Source organism: Sander lucioperca, chromosome 6 (genome assembly GCF_008315115.2).
Source record: "Sander lucioperca isolate FBNREF2018 chromosome 6, SLUC_FBN_1.2, whole genome shotgun sequence".
NCBI classification, from domain to species: domain Eukaryota; kingdom Metazoa; phylum Chordata; class Actinopteri; order Perciformes; family Percidae; genus Sander; species Sander lucioperca.
The window spans coordinates 12,419,469-12,443,563 of NC_050178.1; the positions used below are offsets into that span (position 1 = coordinate 12,419,469).

Sequence of the window (24,095 nt, forward strand, 5' to 3'; positions counted from 1 at the left end):
GGAGAAAGCTACACAGAAAAGTCTCTGCTTTCACAGAACGACAGCTCCCCACTTTCGTGCCCCTCGCCTTTTTATCTCTCCTTTCCTCCTAGTATACTTAACTATGCACTGATGATTCCCCTACCATGCTGTGGCATGTACACATGCAGGGAGTTGGGCTGCTGCTTGCCTGTGTCACATATCTCCTCTGGTGGAAGTGGTAACACATGGAGCTTTCACTTTGTTGCTTTCTTACCAAGGACACGATGCAGTGTAAAGTGCTTGATGCATGTGTAGAGTCCCCAGAGTGCACCACTCCTTTATTAACTTTTCTCATTCATTTATAATGGCCACTTAATGTTATTAAGCATTAATTGCAAAAAAAGGCTTTAGTATCTGTCTAAGTGCTTGTACAGAAATAGTAGCACATGACTAACAGCTCATAATCAGCACTTACTGTATAATTTATGAGAGCACTGCAGGTATAGTAAACCTACCTCTCAACATGTGCTGTAAAAAACATCGTAACATTACCTGCAAAATGTATAGGAACGTCTAGGTTTGTCCTTAATCGCCTGAGAGGTAAAATAAAGGCCTACACTCGCCTATTTCTTTATGTCTGGCTCTCTGTATAAAGCAAAGGAGAAGAGTTTCTGAGAGGGAGGCTTGAGAAATACCAGATGAAAGAAAAGAGGAAGAGAATAGTCTAATATTGCAATTCAACAAAAAAGAGAACTGCGGGTTTTTTTGTGCGACCACATTCAAGTGTATGTGTGTGTTTGCAAAAGAAAAGATAGTTGTGCGGACAGAGAGGGGAGAAACAGTGTTCCTCCCTTCCTCCTACTTCCTACAGAACAGCTGTGTGTGTCTACGGGAGGGTGGGCATGAAAAAAGGGAAGGAAGGGAAATTACATTCTCACACTCCGGCACATGCTTTTCTCACACACTGATGTATGGATTCTGATTGACAGCAATCTAGTTTTCTCTGCTAGTCCATTGCCTGAGCAGTGACAGTGAGTGTGAAGTGTCATTGTCAACCTCGCTTTTCTGTCAGTTTGACTGCACCCGTACTTGTAAAATGATGACTGATCTCAGGATACCTAAGAATGCCTTATTGGATGGACTGCTCAACAGTCCCCCCACTAAGCCTTTTCTCAAGAGACGATGCCTCAGTGATGTGAGTATTTTTCACTTGCCTGAAGTGAGAGAATATTTTCACTCTAGTTCTTGGTGCTTGTTTAATTATTAAGGTAGCTTAGAGACAGACATGTGTATGTGTTTGGTGCTGCAGGACAGTAGATATTTCATTTTTGTACATTGTACAGATAGGGACATGCGCCATTGCTCTAGCATCCGTCTTAGCTCCATACAGATCAACTGTTTGCAGCACTTTTTTTTTACCTGATGATAACATACAAAATTCAATTAGCCAATTCTGTATTTATGCTATTTTGTATTTCTACATAGCTATGGTTCACGTTCTGCTCTGCTAAAACAGTAGCTCCATCTTTCTCAGTAGAGATTGAGCAGTGATGTAGTTACTGTGCAGTTCACTGATTATCTGGTCAGCATATGATAATGTTTGTTGATGTTTGTTTAGCAGTCAGGAGAGCAATATCACTTTGAATATTGTATGGCTTTGTTTATTTTCACATGAAACAATAGACTCCAGGCTGCACCTTTGGCTGTCAGGGTCAGCTGTGTCTGTTTGTTTGGGTGTGCTTTTATGGGTGGTGATAGGTGTACGTTTAAGTATGTTTTAGTACATGTACATGTCAAAATGTTTATATACATGCACGTATACGCTTTTCTGTGTGTGTGTGTGTGTGTGTGTGTGTGTGTGTGTGTGTGTGTGTGTGTGTTTTGCACGTCCTGCAGTGGCCTCAGTAAATTTAAGCTGTCATGTGGAAACATCATTTTGACACTTCAGTCCACTTGTGTTACATGGTGAACAGAGGTCTCACCCCACAACAAGCACTGCCGCCAGGGCTGCTGCGAACCCTTTTCATCTCAGGTTGGAGCTGCTTAAAATCCATAGCGTGGCCTCTGCAGAAGATAAATGCATGCCTGAGGGTGTTTTCTTCTACTTTAACCTGTACCAGTACCTCTGCTAATTGGACAAAACACTAAATGATGTTCTGTGGTAGTGCATGGTCAAGGTATAATTACAAATACGGAAGCTGGATTGAAGCCTCTTTGTCTAATGAGCAGCATCGATGTCAGTGCACCACCTGGACACAAAACATCAAGATTAAACCACTGTTGATGTGAAACCCAGTTGCCACAGCATCCATGTCAATTTAGGTATATTTCATGCCTTGTACACTCTGTATGTGCCTGTTATCTAGTTAAATAAGTCTCGTTCACACATTAATGTGACTGAAAAATCATAGTGCCTTCCAGCTAATTTGGCTGTTGCGCACAGTCAGATGAGCTGTTGGCTGTAGCAACAGAGAGAAGCACCATGGAGCTTTGAGGCTCATTTTCCCCTAAGAGTTACTTGTTTACAGTGTGTTTGTCTTCAAGCGTGAAGGAAGGATTCTTCTGGAGTTGAATGGAGTCTCAGTAAGATTGGTGTCTAGTGGGATGGGGGATTGCGTCATAGGGAAATATGGAATTAGGGATTTAGAGATTCCAACAGGAGTTCTCGTGTATTGAGACTGCACAGCCAGCTTTTGCAGTGAGCAGAGATTAAGGATGAGTGAAAATTGCAGGGAAAGCATATCAACACAACTGTCAAACCCAGTGTCAACTCTCTTCCACAGACCTCGGACCTGTTTGCCATGATCGAGAGGATGCAGGTACTGTAAGTTGTCCCCAGGCTCTGCTCGTCCGCTCTTCCTTCCACGCTTTAATCAAAGGGCATCCTCAGAATTTCACTCGCTTTGGACATAAAACTTCCATTTAAGTCTATTTCGAGACTCCCATTTTTCTGCTTTTCCTGCTATTTTTGCATTCCAGATTACAACCCTGCTACTGCAACACTTTTATGTGTTTATCCCTCTCTTTGCCACTATGTGCGTGCGTGCGTGCGTGCGTGCGTGCATGTCTGTGTTTCACAGCAGTGACAGTCCTAGGCTGCCTTTAGAAACCTGATGCTTCTGAATGTGCTGAACAGAGCCTTTGTGTTTTCTCTTCACAGTTGTTTTTTGTCTGTCACCAGATGTGTGACATGTTATGATGGATTTGTAGGAATGTAGTTTGTGTTTTGTATCCAGTAATGTTCAACTCCAGAGTTACACAAACCAGAATCAAGAAGAGTAGATTCTAAAATAAGCCAATCGAAAGAGATTAAAACATACTTTGATATAGTAACTTTGATAAAGAACCCACGTTCCCTAATTCACGGAATCATAATGTCATTCTCTTTTGCGTCTGCCTTTGGATTTTGAATTATGTGGTCTTTAAACTGACAAAACCCATTTTTACATGTAAAATTGAACTTGTAATGTGGGCATTGCTGTGTCAGAGTCAACTTAACATGATCCTGAAACATTGTGAACAATATTTTAATCTAAATATTCTACTATGGTAATATCTTTTTTGGAAAAGAATATTTCTGAAAGAAGCACAAAAACATGACTTAGGTTTAGAATATGTAAAATTCTGTAGAGGCTCAAACAACATCTTTCTGAAGTTCTAGGGGTGATATATGTAATACTAATGCATTCATTTTTGGGGATTCTTTTGGGAGGGGGGGTTCAAACCATATTTTATTTATTTTGTTTACCTATGGTTGTTAAACACCTAAACAGCACAGAAGCAGCAACATGGAATGCATATTCTACAACATTTAAAGGAAATGCGGGAGGGAAAGAGAAACCAAAGCAGTGGAACCATCTTCAAAGAATGAATTTAATGAAAGCCTTTTAAATTTTCCATTTGATTCATCTTCCTCAGTCCTAAAAAAATTGTGCATCAAATTTGATACGATTCAAATCTTGCTGCAGGGTATTCCACTCAAAGAGCCCACTGATCAGGAATGCTTTGTTCGTCATCTCTCTCTGTGCTTTGGAAACTGTCAGTAGTTAGGAGTCAGCAGAATAAGGAGATAGAATAGATGCAAAGCCCTGTTTTGGCACTTTTTGGCCTTTGAGTGGAATTGTGATTAATTATATCTGCAGTATGGCTTGATGGTTGTTCATATGGGCCTCTGCTTATCTTTTTCACCCGATATAGCCCCCAAGATATATCACTCCTCTTTACTTCCTCTTTCTCGGGCACATCTGGTGATTGAGCTTGTGTTACGTAAACATCAATTATTGCCACAAAGACTGATCTCACTCTATGCTGCTTCACAATAAATTTCTATCAAAACTGTGTATGTGTCTCTTTGTGTATCTTTGCACGTGTGAACCTGTTTTGAAGATATTTCACCTGTTCCCTCAGGATCCTATCATTTTTTTCTCTCTACAGGGTTGCAGAATGGATGAGCAAAGATGCCCCCTCCCTCCCCCCCTCAAAGTGAGTCGAAAAATCCTCACATCTCCTTCTAGACCACTGTCTGGTAAAGCATCCGTACTGGCAGAGTTATAAACCTTTTCTTATCAGCTGTCAGACAGGCATTAGAATGCTCAACGACTGAGTTCGGAACTCAACGGGGACTAGGCCTGCAAAATCCTAAGCTGTGCTATTACCTAGACAGGCTTATACAGTTGGCAGTGAAGACTGGGAAATACTCTAAGTAGGAGATCTGAGGTCAAGTAAGGGCACACAATAGATGGTATCATCATCTGAAAGAAAAACATAAAGCCATTTATTGCTGTGGGCTGACAACAATCAGGTAACTTAGTGAGGGTCTGGCTGCCCTCTAATATGCATAATGACGTTTTGGAGTTTGAAGAAAAGATATATATATAGGCTTCCATGCAGCATAGTGTTGAAAGAGAAAGTTCTACAGTCCTATTGCCATGAATCATTAAAATAAATTTCAACAAATTAGCTATCAATAATGCACACTATATGGCCAAAGGTATGTGGACACCCTGCAGTATACCCATGTGTGATTGTTGAACATCTCATTCCAAAACCATAGGCATTAATACGCTGCCTCCACTCTTCTGGGCAGGCTCTCTACAAAACGTTTAAACCTATTTTTAAGCGATTTTGTTTCCATTCAGCCACAAAGAGTAGTGAGGTCGGGCACTGATAGTGAGTGATAAAAGGACTGGCTCTCAGTCCGTGCTACAGTTCAGGCCAAAGATGTTGAATGGAGTTTAGGTCAGGGTTCTGTGCAGGCCAGTCAAGTTCTCCACACTAAATCTGGATAACTATTTCATTAAGGGCCTGGCTTTGTGCAATGGGGATAGTGTCATGTTGAAACAGGGCCTTCTGTAAACCATTGCCACAAAGTTGGAAGAACACTATGGCTCAAAATATTATAACATCTTGCAGCAGTTAGGTTTCCCTTAATTAGCGTTAATGAGCTAAGCTCATACCATGAAAACAGCCCCAGACTAAATTTAAAAAGTTGACGGACACATACGTTGCAATATACTTTAGTGTACCATGGCCCATGTCTGGGTCGCTATTGTTTTTTGGTGGTATATTTTATATTATATATATTATATTTTTTTTATAACTGCACAAAGGAAATAGACAATGGAATGGAGCTACAGTGGAGAATGGCTTTTTCAGCTAACCTAAACCCCTGTCTTTTCCTCCAGCGCCACCATGAGTTTGACATTATTGGGTTTTTAAGGGAAATGTCTCGATAACTATTGGATGGATTGCCTGGTACAGATATCTATTGAGCCCTTTCCTTTGGTGATCCTCTGACTTTTCCTCTAGTACCACCTCCATCTCTACTCGTCTTAATCAAAATTTGAACGTTGAACGTTGAAATGACTACAGATTGTACAGAACTTAGCTTGCTCGGCTTTTAACCAGAGCCAAGAGGTACCATCACATCACACCTGTTTTAGCCTCTTTACATTGGCTCCCTGTTTGTTTAAGGATTCATTTTAAGATATCGTTGATTACTTTTAAGGCACTTCATGACCTGGCAATTCCCTTATAAACCTTTGCATTGTTTATGATCCTTGGGCACTGGTCTTTTGTCTCTTTTAGAGTCCAGGCTAAAAACTAAAGGGGACAGAGCTTTTGTAATCAGGGCCCCGAGGCTCTGGAAGGACCTGCCCGAGGAAATAAGGCTGTCTGAGTCAGTGTCTTCTTTCAAGTCTCTAAGTCTTCTGAAAACATACTTTTATTGGAAAGCATATCCTGAGTTTTTGTTTTTTTGTCTCTTCGTGTTTTACATGTGTTCTTTTATTGTAAAGCACTTTGTAACTGCGTTTTGAAAGCTGCTATATAAATAAAGTTTATTATTATTATACTCCATGGTACAATTGCCAAAAATGCAATGCCATGAGAAGGTTGCATTTTGTTTAAGGGACTGTAACTTTCACTTATAAAGCTCTCTTGCTTCTGCTTTCACTTCTGCTACATATAGCCGATACAACTTGTAATGAACACAAAAACATGCTTTGTTGAAAGTGTCACTATCCGAAATTAAAGGAGAGTGTGTTTGCCAAAGAAACATTGCAATATGTCGTCACAAAATGGTGTTTGCAACGGACATCACAGATTACTTCCACAGTACCTGAATACAACTTTTAAATGTTGAAATAAGATGACATGTTTGTAATTGTGTGATGTCCAATGATGTATGAAATAGTTTTGCATGCATTATCTGCCAGTAACTGAAAGTGAGCTTCTCTCACACCAACACATGAATAGCCAGTAGGAAACATGTCATTTTCTTTTTCAAGGAAATGGGTTGTGTTGTCTATTTTTCATGTCAGTACTTTGAGATTTAGCACCCAGTCTTTGGAGATTATAAAATATTTCAACTTTTACCAAATGACACGAGTTTATAAAGGAAATTAGGACAGCACTCCAATTAATAGTTTTTATTGCCACACGTATGTTTCGGGCACCTTGCCCAAAACATCCGTGTGTCAACAGAAACTAACTCGGTGTGTTGTCACAATTGCCTTTATACATTATACACATTAAGGATCCAGCACCCAGTCTTCAAAGTTTCAATATGTGTTGAGCACGTTGGGTCCTTTTTTTAATGAATGTTGAAAAGAGTTCCAATATTTACTTTATAACAACGAGAGCAGTGAGTGCAGATTTCCGTCTCAGTTAAATGTTACTTGCTAACAAAAAATGACTATGTATTCACTAGAGAGGAATATAAGGCATTCGTCAGAAGGCCTGCTAATGTGGCCTCTGTCAAGTTCGAACCCGAAATAAATGTATGATGATACAGTAGTTAATATTCTGTCACAGTGTTTATGCTCATTGTTATTTTCCTCAAAGAACCAAAAGTGAAAGTATGACTACAAGCGGCTGTTTGTCAGCTTGACTCATGTTTGTTTCCCTCCCTGCAGACAGAAGAGGACTACATCCCTTATCCCAGCGTTCATGAGGTACATACAACACACTCCCCGCACATATAACTCAATGATGCACTATATATTATACAGATGTCAGACACTGTATAGCTAAAGGTTTAAACGAGTATAACGAAGCACACATTTTCTGCAACAATGAAAATAATGCAGTGCTTAATGCGACACACCGACTATAAGTTACTAATCCGTATACTTTTTTCACATGATTATTGTCCATCACTGTCAGGTTCTTGGTCGCACTAGCCCTTTCCCACTCATCCTGCTGCCCCAGTTTGGAGGCTACTGGATCGAGGGGACCAATCATGAGCTTAAAAACCCACCGGAGGCTGATCAACCCCCCTGTCCTACCTCCCACATCAAACTGGAGACAAAGAGCACCGCCAAGATCTACAGGAAGCAATTCATGGGCAAGGTGAGAATAGGAAAAAGGGGTTTGTTGATTCATGCAAACAAAACAGCACAAAGTATCTATCTTAATTTACTATTTATTAAAGAATACAATTTGGGAAAGGTCCCTTGTTTCCATTTTCTTATATTTACTGGCCTGAGCCGCGGTATCGAGGTCCCGCCCATGCAACTGCCTGACTAATTGCTAGTCAGTCAGAGCTATCAATCATGACATTTCACCCTGTTTTTGTAGCATCAAATAACCAATTAAAAACAAACTCACACTTGAACAAACATCAACGTGATAAGAACTACCTAAAATGACAGAAACCATCTTTGGTGTACTATGATTCTTTTACTTTGGTCCATGTCCAATCCGCTAACATGGAGGGGGCGGGGTTTATGACCTATACTGCACCCATCCACCAGGGGGTGATTGAGATGTTTTGGCTTATGTTTTAGGGAGCTGTCAAGCCATCCATCTTTATATAGGCCACAGTCAATGCATACTTGCAAAGAGATGAGGACAAAAAGCAGTTGCCACTTGTTGCTTGTGACATTAAAATCATTTAATTAATTCAATTAAAGTCTTGTATTACCCTTGAAAACCTTTACTTTTACAATACTGCTACGCTGTTAGTATTCTCTCCCAAAGTGATGGAGTGAAGAAGTGCATGCACAAGTACATACACCACACAAAGTGAGAAAAACACTAAATGTCGCCATATTATGCTATATGATACAAAATTGTAAATGAAATTGCCTACTTGTAAATACAGTTTGTTATATATGCCTACCTCAGAAATTGTGAGTTCAACCTAGATTATTAAAAGTTGGTACCTTGTTTTACACCTTTTCCTCAAGGGCACTTGTATTTTAATTACAAGACTGTTACTCTCTCTGCGCCTCTCCATTTCTAATTTACTATAGCATTTTTTAATTCTCAGTTGCTGCAGGAGTATTCATCCCTGCATTTAAGTTTCTTCTGCTTATCTGTCCCCAGGAACACTTTAATTATTACACCATGGATGCAGCCCTGGGCCACTTGGTCTTTTCCATGAAGTATGATGTCATTGGGGATCAGGAGCATCTGCGCTTGATGCTTCGGTACAGTTTCCTATTATCTTTATCTCTGACCTGTTTTCTCTTCCATTTGTGCTTTTTTAACCTCTCACAATTTCCTGAAATTGTTCTTTTCCTTTACTCCATTTTCCCTTTCTATGTTTCTCTCTCCATGGCTGTTTTCTCACATTGAACCTGCAACAACCCTGGCTTCAAATATCCATGTAATACAGTGATGTTTGGCATCTACTCATAAACCTCCCAAACAGAACTATTCTATATAGAGTATTTTCACACACGACTTAACTGTTATGGCTAGATTACGTTTTATTTTTGTTATTCTTTGCTCAAGAATAGTGTTCAGTCGAGCAAAACAATGCCTAAGCAAAGCCATTTTAAAATGTATTTCCAGCTTGATTGCTGACAATAGGCAGTGCTGCGGCAAAGCTTGCCCACACTGGCACAGGGCACCCAATACATTTTCTCATCAATTTCATCTTCAATTATACACTCACCTAAAGGACTATTAGGAACACCTGTTACATTTCTCGTTAATGCATCAATCAACCAATCACATGGCAGCTGCTTCAATGCATTTAGGGATGTGGTCCTGGTCAAGACAATCTCCTGAACTCCAAACTGAATGGGAAAGAAAGGTGATCTAAGCAACATTGAGTGTGGCATGGTTGTTGGTGCCAGACGGGCTGGTCTGAGTATTTCACAATCTGCTCAGTTACTGCCCAGTACAACAATGCCTTGTTGATGCTAGAGGTCAGAGAAGAATTGGCCGAGTGATTTAAGCTGATAGAAGATCAACTTTGACTCAAATAACCACTTGTTACAACTGAGGTATGCAGCAAAGCATTTGTGTAGCCACAACACGCACAACCTTGAGGCGGATGGGCTACACCAGCAGAAGACCCCACTGGGTACCACTCATCTCCACTAAAAATAGGAAAATGAGGCTACAATTTGCACGAGCTCACCAAAATTGGACAGTTGAAGACTGGAAAAATGTTGCCTGCTCTGATGAATCTCGATTTCTGTTGAGACATTCAGATGGTAGAGTCAGAATTTGGTGTAAACAGAATGAGAACATGGATCCGTCATGCCTTGTTACCACTGTGCAGGCTGGGGGTCTAATGGTGTGGAGGATGCTATCCTATCAATATGGGCCAACATTTGTAAAGAATGCTTCCAGCACCTTGTTGAATCAATGCCACGAAGGCGAAAGGGGGGTCAAACACGCTATTAGTATGGTGTTCCTAATAATCCTTTAGGTGAGTGTATATCACTTCAGACGTCTGCTGCTTATTTTACACAGTCTGACAGTGGGCAAGCTGCTATTGTTAAAGGATTGCAACTTGTGTGCTTACTGTACTTCTCTTCTACAAAATTGACTTTGGAAGTTTCATAGTATTTTGTTTCTGAAGTGTGTTTAAAAAAAAAACTAATTTCATCTCAGGAAGGGCATCATAACAACTGGTTTGGTGGACATCTGCTCCATCAAGCCTCCAATGGGCTTTTGTTAAGTCAAAGTGCTTTAACTAACACTGGCTCTCGTAACATGCAGCTATCTTACAATAAATACCCCAGAAATAGCTTTATACTTGTATTTTATTAAGTACATAATTTCTATTATCAATAAAACTAATTCAATAATTAAATAATATTTTGAAATAAGGATGCCATCACAGATTTGGAAAAGGGTCTGCTGCTTGTGTCCTTAGAAACACAACAAAACACACGCCAGGTTCCAACAGAGATTTGTGTTATTTATGTTCTGGGAGTTGTGCAATAAATAGAATAGAAGTAGAAGTGTTAAAATGTTGTGTGGTACCGCATAAACATTGACGCTCCTCTGTATAAATTACTTTAAAATCTGTGCCACAAAGTACTCAACAATCAGCACATTATTCATCTATGTTGTACAAGGGTAACGGCTCCCACCTGCTCACTCACCACAATCCTCTACTCCTTCACATTCTGCTAAAGACAGACAAGGGGGAGTGAGGCAGATTTCAACGCACCACATAACCTGTGAATTTCATTTAGCACCCGAGAGACTCCTCTCCAGATTTGAATAGCTGCATTTAGAGTGGATGAGTACGTTACGAGGTAACAATCTCTCAGCCCACAATATTTTTCACATAGTGATGTTTTCTACTGGGTGGGCACCACCCACAGTCACCCCAGCATCCCAGTCAAACTCACACTGACTCACAGTCCATATTTAAAGCATTTGTAAGAGATCTACATAATGATGAGTCATCATTTCTATTCTTATTTTACTGTCAATGCCCTATACACTGTAAAAACACCCATTTATATTCAAACAGAAGGATTACAGGTTACTCCCCTGTGTTAATGTTGCTACAAATGTCAAGCGTTATGTTCTCACCATAGATTGTAATATGGTTCTCACACAGCACCTATGCAGTTTACAAAGAAAACGGTGGTTTAAACTGGGTCCTTGTTTACTATGGCGTTATATTTGTGCCTCATTCTTGAGCGAGCAATTGTATATTTTGAGCACAGAGAAATATATTTGCAAGCACATACATTACATTTTGAAAAGAAATCGTACACAAACAAAACACATTTTTTTAGTTTAAGCAAACAAAAATCTATTATGTGCTTAATAATTGTATTTGAATGTTTTTTATTATCCATATTAACGTGCAGTAATAACCCCTCTCACAAATTCTTGTGGCTGCACACCGGTCATGTCTCCCTCTCTCTCTCAACCTGTCCACTCTGTGTGCGCTCATCTCGGCCGCACACTCACTCAATGTGCCACAAAATCAACCAATCGGAGAATTGAAGAAGGTCAATTCCGATGGGCTGTTCCTCTCCAATTAGATCATTAGTAGAACTATCTAATGTTTGTTGCATGATCTTCCATCCATATTACCTGCAGGTAATGGGTCCAAACCATGGTCCAAACTGCCAAACAGGAAATGAGCTTCCTATGGGCAAAGCCTGTCTACAGAAAGCCTTTCCACTCCCTATTCAGCCTCATTGTACCGAATTTGGTTGCAGTTCCACCAGAGTTCCACTGGGGGTGATCGTAGGCGAGTGCAAAATGAATGGGACTCTATGGAGCTAGACGGCTAAATTTGTCTCTTTCGCCTGATTGTCGTTGAGAAATCTCAGATTTGATTGTAGTTTTTGCAAGTTCAACATGGATTATAGGTCGAAAGTTGAATGAACGAGTACTTATGTCCTTTCGATTTCTTACAGTCAATGTTGCCCATAACACGCTATCAGTCTGCAAATGAATGCTGATTGGTCAGTGAAGGACTGATTACGATCGGAGATCCCGCTTGACGGCATTCGAAGCGGAACCAGAATGTCAGAGTGAATATTTCGGCGTGGTCTTTAAAACATTAGCAAACCTCTTTCTAGCATGTGTATTGACAGGGAGAGTCTAACCTGTCAGCTGTGTTGTCGATGCCTCGAGAGAGAAAAAGGAAGTGACTCAGAGCTTGCTGTAAAGCAGTATCTCTGGCTGTATGATGTGTATGACGTCATTGACATTTTAAAAGGATTTTTAGAACAAAAAAGCGACTTTTAAAAAATCTAACACCCAACAGTGTGTATTTTCTTAGCCTCCCCTTTCGAATGCAACATTCAAATTACCGAGACCTGGTGCTAATACGGCACCGGTGGGAGAAGAGATGTGTCACCTTTTTCAGCCTTCTGAGTGTGCAGGTATGCATTCTGCACTCGCCTGTGAGCGCCCTATAGTGGAACCAGAGTGGAACTGCAACCAGTTCAGAAGCCGGAAGTATCTATTAGAAATTTAGTTAGAATGCTGTGGGCTTTCAACACGGTCTCACGGCAGTTCGTGAAATGGTCACGTTATGTTTAATCTATTGATTCGTGTACACGAACATGTTAATCTTGTTTTTTCGTGGTGGTCAGCACATAATGGGAAGCATCTATACAGAGGTTGGGTTTAGGAAAAGAAGAACGGGGAAAGGACACGTCACATGCCAGGACACGATCTGCAGTCTCTGGAGGATGCGGGACAACAACGGGACGGTTGAGTTTAGGAAAAGAACAACGGGGAAATAAAACGCCACATGCCGGGACACGATCCGCGGCCTCTGGGGGACGCGCGACAACAACGGGACGGTTGGGTTTAGGAAAAGAACAACGGGGAAATGAATTGTCACACGCAGGACACGATCCCCAGTCTCCGGGGTGAAAGTCCTGTGTTGTTTGATCCATCCACCACACCAACCATCCTCCCTGCGCGGATTTTCGGCATTTCATACTACTCGCTACCATAGTCGTGCTGTGATCACAAAAGATGCTTCCCATTGAAATAAATTAGTTTAAAATACGCGTTGACCACCACGAAAAAAACTAGATTAACGTGTCTGTGTACACAAATCAATAGATTAAATAACGTGACCATTTCACAAACTGCCGTGAGACTAGGTTGGAGCTTTATAGTAGAGGGAACTCAGACTGTACCATGCTGAGTAGAGTACAGAGGGGTTTTCACTGTTTTCAGTACCCTTAATATGTCTATGTTAAGACAGCGGTAGACACTCCTCAATGGAAGTTCATATGGTGCGTTCCAGGTGAACTGAGAAGTCGGAATTTCCAAGTTCCCAGTCAGAAATTTTAACCGAAAAGCTCCCTGAAGTCGGATTTTCGACTCGGAAAGTTGGAAAAGCTCACAAACCCGGACATCACAAACCAATAGCTGCTCTGAGCATCAACAGTAGTGGAAGCTGTATGAATATATTGTTTATTAGCACATCTGTCTTATTTGTGTCTCATTAAATCAGTCGTACACACAGTGCTGGCCATTATCTATCCGTGGACATGTTTGCAATTCACGTCCAATGCTAATGTTGGCGAGTGAATTTCAGTAATGATTATTTTTAATTATAATGTAATTATAAGTATCCCAGTAATGTGGCACAGTTTCCGTGGTATTGTTTATTGTACCCCTCAGATAGAGCAGTTAGGAAAGGTCCTCTTTGAACTGGAAATTCATTTGCATGAATGCTTAACATCAAAGAAGGAAAACATTAAAGCAGGAGGATTGCTTTGGATTAGAAACTAAACAGTAAGCATTTTGACTTTTCAAACTGTTTGCCTTTCAGCACAAAGATAAAAACATACCATGATGTGATTCCCATTTCCTGTCTTACCGAGTTCCCTAATGTGGTTCAGATGGCCAAGGTAGGCAGTTATTATCGCACAGAATATCTAGTCAAAAATTGTATTTAAGTATATACAGTGCCTGACAAAAGTCTTGTCGCTTATCTAAGTTGTAGGAACAACAAATAATAACTTGACTTGTAGTTGATCAATTGGAATCAGAAATGGTTTATATGAAAGGCAAAGGCTTCTGGATTATGCTTATTATACCAAAATAAAGGTTTGTATCATTCATTGAGTTTTATCATTGAATTAGGACAGAAAGGTTAGATTTGGCTTGGACAAAAGTCTTGTCGCATACAAAAATACAGTAATGTACGGTAGAAATTATACTTTATTGTGAATACACAAACATGCAACAATAACATCAGAGCATACGTAAAGTCATGGTGCCTTGGAAAAAAGAAAATGAGCTTGAAGGACTACATCCATACGTCTCGGCAATGACTCAAATAACGTATTGATGAAGTTATCTGGAATAGCAAAGAAAGCAGTCTTGCAGGACTCCCAGAGTTCATCAAGATTCGTTGGTTTCATCTTCCAAGCCTCCTCCTTTATCTTACCCCAGACATGCTCAATAATGTTCATGTCTGGTGACTGGGCTGGCCAATCCTGGAGCACCTTGACCTTCTTCGCTTTCAGGAACTTTGATGTGGAGGCTGAAGTATGACAAGGAGTGCCATCCTGCTGAAGAATTTGCCCTCTCTTGTGGTTTGGAATGTAATGGGCAGCAATAATTTGTTGATACTTCAGGCTGTTGATGTTGCCATCCACTCTGCAGATCTCTCGCACACCCCCATACTGCATGTAACCCCAAACCATGATTTTTCCTCCACCAAACTTGACTGTTTTCTGGGTGAATCTTGGGTCCATGCGGGTTCCAACAGGTCTTCTGCAGTATTTGCAGCAATTGGGATGCAGTTCAATGGATGATTCATCAGAATAATCAACCTTCTGCCACTTTTCCACTGTCCATCCTTTCACCAAGCTGTGGGCCTTTGCAAATGCAACACACTTTTTTAGTTGTCTTCTGTTTAATGCTGGTTTGTGAGCACTAATTCGGCCATGGAGACCACTGTGTGAGAGAATTCGACAAACTGTTGTTATAGATACAGGGGTTTCTGGTGGCCAGCCCAGAAAAAGGGCTGGCCCTGGACTGTCGAAGCAACAAACGGTCCTCTCGAACAGTTGTCTTATGGGGTCTGCCTGACCTGGACTTGTCATGAACTTCACCAGTTTCTTCAAATCTTTTTCTTATCCTTTCCACTTGACGTTTGGATACATTGAAGATGTCTGCCACCTCAGCAGCAGACTTGGTCTTCAGGCTCTTGATGATCAGCACTTTGGTCTGTGGTTGAATCTTTGGCATGTTGTGAGAGATCAGGTTGCACTTCACATGAAGGTCTGGTGTGCTGGAGTTCTTTTTATACACACCCAGGAATGTGTTAATTACAGTATTTGTCACAGGTGAAACTCTAATCTGTGATTGGTTGAATCATATAAAGACACGACAAGACTTTTGTCCAAGCCAAATCTGACCTTTCTGTCCTAATTCAATGATAAAACTCAATGAATGATACAAAACTTTATTTTGGTATAATAAGCATAATCCAGAAGCCTTTGCCTTTCATATAAACCATTTCTGATTCCAATTGATCAACTACAAGTCAAGTTATTATTTGTTGTTCCTACAACTTAGATAAGCAACAAGACTTTTGTCAGGCACTGTATTTAAAATGAGAAAAGCTAAATGTACCTTTTCACTTGCAGCTTGTTTGTGAAGAAGTAAACGTGGATAGGTTTTATCCTGTCCTCTACCCAAAGGTAGGCGCTAGTCCTCATTCCCAAATAAAATGTTCTCTACTGCGGTCCACCAACACAACATTTCCATGAACCTGACTTAAAACGTCCTGTTCTCTTGTCCTCAGGCATCCAGGCTCATTGCTACCTTTGATGAGCATGTGATCAGCAACAACTTCAAGTTTGGGGTTATTTATCAAAAGTTTGGCCAGGTGAGTGTGCTTCAGAGATACCGCTGCTAATCTTTGCTTTTTAAGTAATGTGTCACTCGTCCTGAAAATGTCCTTTGCTTCCTCCATGCAGACAACAGAGGAGGAGCTGTTTGGGAACATGGAAGAAAGCCCTTCCTTTGTCGAGTTCTTGGAGTTTCTGGGCCACAAGATTGAGCTTCACGACTTCAAAGGGTTTGGACACTTTTCAGTTAAATGTCTTTCATTTTCGAGTGCTTTTGCTTAATTCTCAGCGCTTCACCTCATGTCTGTCATCATTCACTTTGCATTTGTTTAGAGTTGGCTTTAAATGAATTCCTGAAAAGCGATTTCAGAGTGTCCTGATATGTGTAGTGTTGCTGACATTGTGATTGAGTAGGCAGAAGAAGTGCCCTTGGCATTTCCTCATGATGGATGAGCATGGATGGGCCTGGGTGGATGAGTCCTCTGAGGGGCACGCACTTATGTTCCACTCCTAACACAGCTTTGTTCATGTCTTTTCTGTCTCCCTCTTGGCTGTTCACCTCAATCTTCTTTTCGCCTTTACTTCTCATTTTTCCTTATCTTCTCCTTTTTATTATCCTCGCTCCTCTTTCTTGCTTCTGCCCTTAAATCCTCTCTCTCTGGCTCTGCTTTTCTTCTTCTTCAGATTTCGGGGTGGGTTGGATGTCACTCATGGACAGACAGGGACAGAATCTGTCTACACAAATTTCCATAATATGGAGATTATGTTCCATGTGTCCACCAAGCTGCCTTACACAGAGGGAGACTCACAGCAGGTACAGTGACTTTCCAATGGTAACTTATTTGTGTTTTTACAGCAGGTTTTATGTAACTCAATTATTGTGAACACTAGCCTGAAACAAAATCTTTCTACCAGCACCTCTTAACTCACTAATCATGTTATATCTTCTTTGTTTAATCTGTACTAAAAAACTAAATTTAAAAATGAAATGAATAGTGCTTTTCATACTATTCATCATGCACATACACTTATTCTTACTACTCTTATAATGTCACTGTTTCTGCACCACAATGGTACTGTTACCACACTGCACATAGCTGTACATACTGTACATATCTGTCTATATGGTTCATACTGAATATCCATATTTATTCTGTTTTTCTTATAATATATTCTGTTAGTACACTGCATATATCTATTATTCTTACTACTAGTATAATGTTACTGCTACTACATTGCACATACCTGTACATGTTCATACATTGTTCATATTACATAGCCATATTGATTCTGCTCTTATAAGGTAACTGCTAATACACTGCACATATTTATATTTCATTTATATTACTCTAAACCACCTTCTGTAAACCAACTGTATACTAATGTCTACACTGCACTATATTTCTTGTCCTGTCTATGCACCACCTGTCTATACTTTGTACATCGCATTGCACGTTTCTGTTTTTTTGCACTTCTGGTTAGACGCAAACTGCATTTCGTTGTTTTTGTACTTGTACTCTGCACAATGACACTAAAGTTGAATCTAATCTAATCTAATCTAAAAAATCTAAAAGTTGCAGTTTACAGTAATAGAGATATATGTAGTACTATTTCTTGGGCAACCCCCTTTCTACCACAGTTTGTCATTTATAACCTGTTTTTTTCCATTTCATTTCATTTTTTCATTTTTATTGTTTATCTCAAACAATCATCAATGTTGCAACAAAACAAAAAACAAAAAATTAAAATGCAAACAATCAGAATTTACCAAAGACTCAAAAAATAAATAATAAAAAAAGTATAAGTTCGAGAAGGAGCAGGCAAAAGCAAATAGCTTATTAGGTCCTGCCCCTACCAATCATATTATTACAAAACAAATAGATATGCAATTACAGCATACAATCTTTCAGGGCTTACAATAACTTTCAACAATACAACAATATACAACAATACCTTTACATTACAATTCCATTCCTATGTTTCGGTCTATTCTTTTCTGTGTTGGTCAAGTTTTTTAATAGATTAAATGAACAAGATATTGATGTTGAAGTTCAAGCAGAAGCAAAGAAGAAGAATTTGAAGTAGAGTGAGACCTCCTCCTCCTGCAGCTCTCCCTCTCTGTCCAGCCTCATACAGCCTCAGCAGCTTCATACAGTAACCTGAACGAATACTAGTCATTCATTTCATCCGGATGCCGTTATATAGCGTGTGGCCGAAGACTTTTATCTCTTTGATGAAATGTTGCAGTAAGCTACATTGGTCCAGCTGCTCTTCACCGCATCTTAGAGTGGTCTTTGTTACTACAGTTAACCTGCACAGACGGCCCATATTGTCAAGGCATGAAGAGAAACACAAAAGACATAAACAACACCCACATGGGGTGTTTCATGAGGTTACTCAAGTAAAGGGCCCCCGTCTGGAACCAGGCCCAGATGGAGGGCTCGTCAGCGAGCATCTGGTGGCCGGGTTTGCCACGGAGCCCGGCCGGGCACAGCCCGAAAAAGCTACGTGGCATCCATCTCTCCATCCCATGGGCCCACCACCTGTGGGAGGAACCGCTGGGGTCGGGTGCGCTGCCACATGGGTGGCAGTGAAGGTCAGGGGCCTCGACGGACCAGACCCGGGCAGCAGACGCTGGCTCTGGGGACGTGGAATGTCACCTCTCTGTGGGGGAAGGAGCCGGAACTGGTGCGGGAGGTGGAGCGCTACCGGTTAGATCTGGTGGGGCTTACCTCTACGCACAGTCTCAGTTCTGGAACCATACTCCTGGATAGGGGTTGGACTCTTTTCTTCTCCGGAGTTGCCCAGGGTGTGAGGTGCCGGGTGGGTGTGGGGATACTCACAAGCCCCCGGCTGAGCGCCGCTACGTTGGAGTTTACTCCGGTGGACGAGAGCCTCCCTACGCCTGCGGGTTGTGGGGGGGGAAACTCTGACTGTTGTTTGTGCATATGCACCAAACAAGAGTTCGGAGTATTCGGCAGTCTTGGAGACCTTGAGTGGAGTCCTGTATGGGGCTCCAGTGGGGGACTCCATAGTTCTGCTGGGGGACTTCAACGCGCACGTGGGCAATGATGGAGACACATGGAGAGGCGTGATTGGGAGGAACGGCCTCCCTGATCTAAACCAGAGTGGATGTTTGTTGTTGGACTTCTGTGCTAGTCATGGATTGTCTATAACGAACACCATGTTTCAACAGAGGGATGCTCATAAGTGTACTTGGTACCAGAGCACCCTAGGCCAAAGGTCAATGATCGATTTTATAATCGTTTCATCTGATCTGAGGCTGTATGTTTTGGACACTCGGGTGAAGAGAGGGGCAGAGCTGTCAACCGATCACCATCTGGTGGTGAGTTGGGTCAGGGGGTGGGGGAAGACTCTGGACAGACCTGGTAAGCCCAAACAGGTAGTGCGGGTAAATTGGGAACGTCTGGAGGAGGCCCCTGTCCGACAGACTTTCAACTCACACCTCCGGCGGAGCTTTTCATGCATCCCTGTGGAGGCTGGGGGCATTGAACCCGAGTGGACAATGTTCAAAGTTTCCATTGCTGAAGCTGCGGCGAGGAGCTGTGGTCTTAGGGTCTTAGGTGCCTCAAGGGGCGGTAACCCACGAACACCGTGGTGGACACCGGTGGTCAGGGAAGCCGTCCGACTGAAGAAGGAGTCTTTCCGGGATATGTTATCCCAGAGGACTCCGGAGGCAGTGGCAAGGTACCCAAGGGCCCGAAGGGCTGCAGCCTCTGCCGTGAAAGAGGCAAAGCAGCGGGCGCGGGAGAAGTTCGGAGAAGACATGGAGAAGGACTTTCGGTCGGCACCAAGGTGCTTCTGGAAAACCGTTCGCCACCTCAGGAGGGGGAAGCGGGGAACCATCCAAGCTGTGTACAGTAAGGATGGGACGCTGTTGACCTCAACTGAGGAGGTAATAGGGCGGTGGAAGGAGCACTTTGAGGAACTAACTCCGACTAATACGCCCTCTATGGTAGAGGCAGAGCTGGAGGATGATGGGGGATTGTCGTCAATTTCCCTGGTGGAAGTTGCTGAGGTAGTCAAACAACTCCACAGTGGCAAAGCCCCAGGGATTGATGAGATCCGTCCAGAAATGCTTAAAGCTTTGGGTGTGGAGGGGTTGTCTTGGTTGACACGCCTCTTCAACATTGCGTGGAAGTCGGGGACGGTGCCTAAGGAGTGGCAGACCGGGGTGGTGGTTCCCCTTTTCAAAAAGGGGGACCAGAGGGTGTGTGCCAATTATAGGGGTATCACACTTCTCAGCCTCCCTGGTAAAGTCTTCTCCAAGGTGCTGGAAAGGAGGGTTCGGTCGATAGTCGAACCTCAGGTTGAAGAGGAACAATGCGGATTCCGTCCTGGTCGTGGAACAACGGACCAGATCTTTACTCTCGCAAGGATCCTGGAGGGAGCCTGGGAGTATGCCCAACCGGTCTACATGTGCTTTGTGGATCTGGAGAAGGCCTATGACCGGGTCCCCCGGGAGATACTGTGGGAGGTGCTGCGGGAGTATGGGGTGAGGGGGTCCCTTCTCAGGGCCATCCAATCTCTGTACAACCAAAGCGAGAGCTGTGTCCGGGTTCTCGGCAGTAAGTAGGACTCGTTTCAGGTGAGAGTTGGCCTCCGCCAGGGCTGCGCTTTGTCACCAATCCTGTTTGTAGTATTTATGGACAGGATATCGAGGCGTAGTCGGGGTGGAGAGGGGTTGCAGTTCGGTGGGCTGGGGATCTCATCGCTGCTTTTTGCAGATGATGTGGTCCTGATGGCATCATCGGCCTGTGACCTTCAGCACTCACTGGATCGGTTCGCAGCCGAGTGTGAAGCGGCTGGGATGAGGATCAGCACCTCTAAATCGGAGGCCATGGTTCTCAGCAGGAAACCGATGGAGTGCCTTCTCCAGGTAGGGAATGAGTCCTTACCCCAAGTGAAGGAGTTCAAGTACCTTGGAGTCTTGTTCGCGAGTGAGGGAACAATGGAGCGGGAGATTGGTCGGAGAATCGGCGCAGCGGGTGCGGTATTACATTCAATTTATCGCACCGTTGTGACGAAAAGAGAGCTGAGCCAGAAGGCAAAGCTCTCGATCTACCGGTCAGTTTTCGTTCCTACCCTCACCTATGGTCATGAAGGCTGGGTCATGACCGAAAGAACGAGATCCAGGGTACAAGTGGCCGAAATGGGTTTCCTCAGGAGGGTGGCTGGTGTCTCCCTTAGAGATAGGGTGAGAAGCTCAGTCATCCGTGAGGAGCTCGGAGTAGAGCCGCTGCTCCTTCGCATCGAAAGGAGCCAGTTGAGGTGGTTCGGGCATCTGGTAAGGATGCCCCCTGGGCGCCTCCCTAGGGAGGTGTTCCAGGCACGTCCAGCTGGGAGGAGGCCTCGGGGACGTGCCTGTAGCTGGTTAATGTGGCTCGGGAAAGGGAAGTTTGGGGTCCCCTGCTGCAGCTGCTATCCCCGCGACCCGAGACCGGATAAGCGGACGAAGATGGATATTTCAGGAGGGATTTTTATTTTCAGGAGTGGTTTGAGCGGGATGTACAGCATTAACAGATGTCAAGTGACTCAATCCAGCCCCACACTAGTTTGTTTTTTAGTGTTTTGCTGTCTGTGGTGAGCTTGGCAGTATGGTATCTGCGCAGAGGAAGTGGGATGGATGTTATTCAGCTATCTGGACTCATAAAGCCCCCCTGTGTGTATGTGAGAACTCTGACATTGTGATATCATCTAGGATTTTATTGTTTGAATATTGAAAGAAAAACATTTCTGGAGCAGTGTTCATGTCTCAAACATGATATTCACCCCAACTACTGCAAAATCCCAGATACACATATTTTGTAATATTTTTCATTTGATACATTTTCAAAAGGAGGGAAAAAACATATCTTCTCTGATATGTATGGGAACTTCCGAGCTGTCTAAATTAGAGTTCGTAGCAAAAGCAATGAGAGATTCCAGTAGAGAAAGAAGGTGTCCCTAATGCTTGGCAAAAGATATTGCTTGGATAAAAATGTAATACTTGGGCACAGTCACTCTGTCCTCCAAGTGCACAAGTGTCCTTTTGGCAACTTTATGCTTTTTGGCATCAAGGAAAATGCAGCTATTCAGAAGCGACGATTTGGGTCGCTGACAGTCAGCCATCTGCAGAATCATAAACCATTTTTTGTTTGACTTTGCCGTGCCTTCACTAGGATTCATATTCATTAATTTCCTCACCATCAACAGCCTTCGAAAGCTTGGGCCTATATTTACAATTATTGCTAGCCGACGCCCTCTAGTAACCGTAGTAAATGTGACGGGAGCAAAGCAGGAAGTCATGTAACGTGGTATTACAGTTTTTCTCAATCGCATTGGCACAATGGTCGAATGACTATTAAAATTTGTCAAACTATATGACATGTCATTGCTTTGGCACAAAATGCATTGAGTAAACCTTGCAGATCAAAATAGTTTGCATTCATCTACTATTGAATTATATTATTCTCAAAGCGATTGAGAAAAACTGTAAACTAAGAAAGTCCGGGATGGGTGGATGGGAGCGGTGGTGGATGGGTCAAACAAACACAGGACTTTTACCCAGGAGACTGCTGTTCGTGTCCCGTTTAATGACGAGTCATTTTTGCGTAGACGAAACTACGTCACATACAGTATATGTATGCACGGAAGTGAAGTAATGCAAGAAAAGTACTGATTTTAACCAAAACCACGATTTCTTTTCTTAACTCAGTATTTTTGTTGCCTAAACCTTGGCACAAGAAGTACTACAAGCCAACTTTTTGGTTGCTATTAGTGTAAAACCAGGGTGTCATACATTGGCTTTTGTGACTCTAACTGGCCATTTGAAGTGTTTCCACTGTTCCAGACTGTTTTTGTTTATCTGTGCCATCCAGCTGCAGAGGAAGAGGCACATAGGCAACGACATTGTAGCCATAGTGTTCCAGGAGGAGAACACGCCCTTTGTACCAGACATGATACAGTCCAACTTCCTGCATGGGTATGTGGTGGTGCAGGTGGAGAACGCGTGCACAGACAATGTCACCTACAAGGTTGGTTCCAAAGACAGCCAAGATTGTATAAGAAAACCGACAATGCGCGCCATTTCAGATTTACTCATTCATCAAGCTTTTATTCTTCTGTGTGGCATATATGACAGTATATTATAGTCTGTGCCCACCTGGTTTCTCCTCCAGGTGTCTGTGACAGCGCGGGATGATGTACCTTTCTTTGGGCCGGCTCTGCCTAACCCTGCAATCTTCAAAAAGGTCAGCAGTCACACAAACTCAGTTCCCCTTTGCAAGCAGACATCACAAACATTCATTCCATCCGCCTTTCCTTCACTATATTTACCTTCCTCAGGGCCCAGAGTTCCGCGAGTTCCTCTTCACCAAGCTCATCAATGCAGAGTACGCCTGCTACAAGGCTGAGAAGTTTGCCAAACTTGAGGTGAGAAGAGTGTTGCAATGCAGATTACGCCATAGAAGTTTGGATGCCTGTAGAGTGTGTGTGTGTGTGTGTGTGTGTGTGTGTGTGTGTGTGTGTGTGTGTGTGTGTGTGTGTGTGTGTGTGTGTGTGTGTGTGTGTGTGTGTGTGTGTGTGTGTGTGTACACACTTGAGCACACACCCATTGGCATATTTATCACCATCTAACTCAAACAACGACAATGCAAATGAGCTCCTGTGCTGATGTCTATCATCCTGATGTGGTGCTGTCATACAATATTCACCAGTGTCACCCATAAACCTTAATTTGAAATGATGAACTAACTTGGGTTTTACATTTCAAAGTCAGTGTCAGTGCCTATGCAGACTGACTGTGTTGTTGTTGTTGTTGTCAGGAGCGCACACGTTCAGCCCTGTTGGAGACTCTGTACGAGGAGCTGCACATAAACAGCCAGTCCATGATGGGTCTGGGTGGAGACGAAGATAAGCTGGAGAACGGGGCCGCTGGAGGGGGGGGAGGCTTCTTTGAATCCTTTAAGGTACAGCCCCAATTCCTCATTTGATGAGGCGTGCACCGTTAATCTGCAACTCCGCATGCATGAGAGAGAATGGTTATGACTGTAGAATATTTAAGGATGCATTTTTTTTACCTCCCCT

The 24,095-nt window shown here is 42.6% G+C and overlaps 1 protein-coding gene across 10 annotated transcripts in view; it reads left to right on the plus strand.

The window, feature by feature from the left end:
• The window catches only part of si:dkey-166d12.2 (rap1 GTPase-activating protein 1), a 119,596-nt gene that overhangs the window by 83,101 nt on the left and 12,400 nt on the right, over positions 1-24,095 (plus strand). For 5 of the 10 annotated variants that reach the window (XM_031301956.2, XM_036002056.1, XM_036002052.1 and 2 more), the window contains 13 exons: positions 4,396-4,443; positions 7,377-7,415; positions 7,627-7,812; positions 8,791-8,894; positions 13,976-14,054; positions 15,804-15,857; positions 15,962-16,045; positions 16,137-16,237; positions 16,692-16,821; positions 22,889-23,044; positions 23,189-23,260; positions 23,355-23,441; positions 23,834-23,977. In XM_031301956.2, coding sequence (XP_031157816.1) covers positions 4,405-4,443; positions 7,377-7,415; positions 7,627-7,812; positions 8,791-8,894; positions 13,976-14,054; positions 15,804-15,857; positions 15,962-16,045; positions 16,137-16,237; positions 16,692-16,821; positions 22,889-23,044; positions 23,189-23,260; positions 23,355-23,441; positions 23,834-23,977 — 1,275 coding nt within the window. In that variant the 5' untranslated portion in view covers positions 4,396-4,404. Of the gene's footprint in view, positions 1-875; positions 1,157-2,744; positions 2,781-4,395; positions 4,444-7,376; positions 7,416-7,626; positions 7,813-8,790; positions 8,895-13,975; positions 14,055-15,803; positions 15,858-15,961; positions 16,046-16,136; positions 16,238-16,691; positions 16,822-22,888; positions 23,045-23,188; positions 23,261-23,354; positions 23,442-23,833; positions 23,978-24,095 lie in introns of those variants that run through there. The other 5 variants (XR_004897588.1, XM_031301959.2, XM_036002054.1 and 2 more) reach the window with 2 other exon arrangements.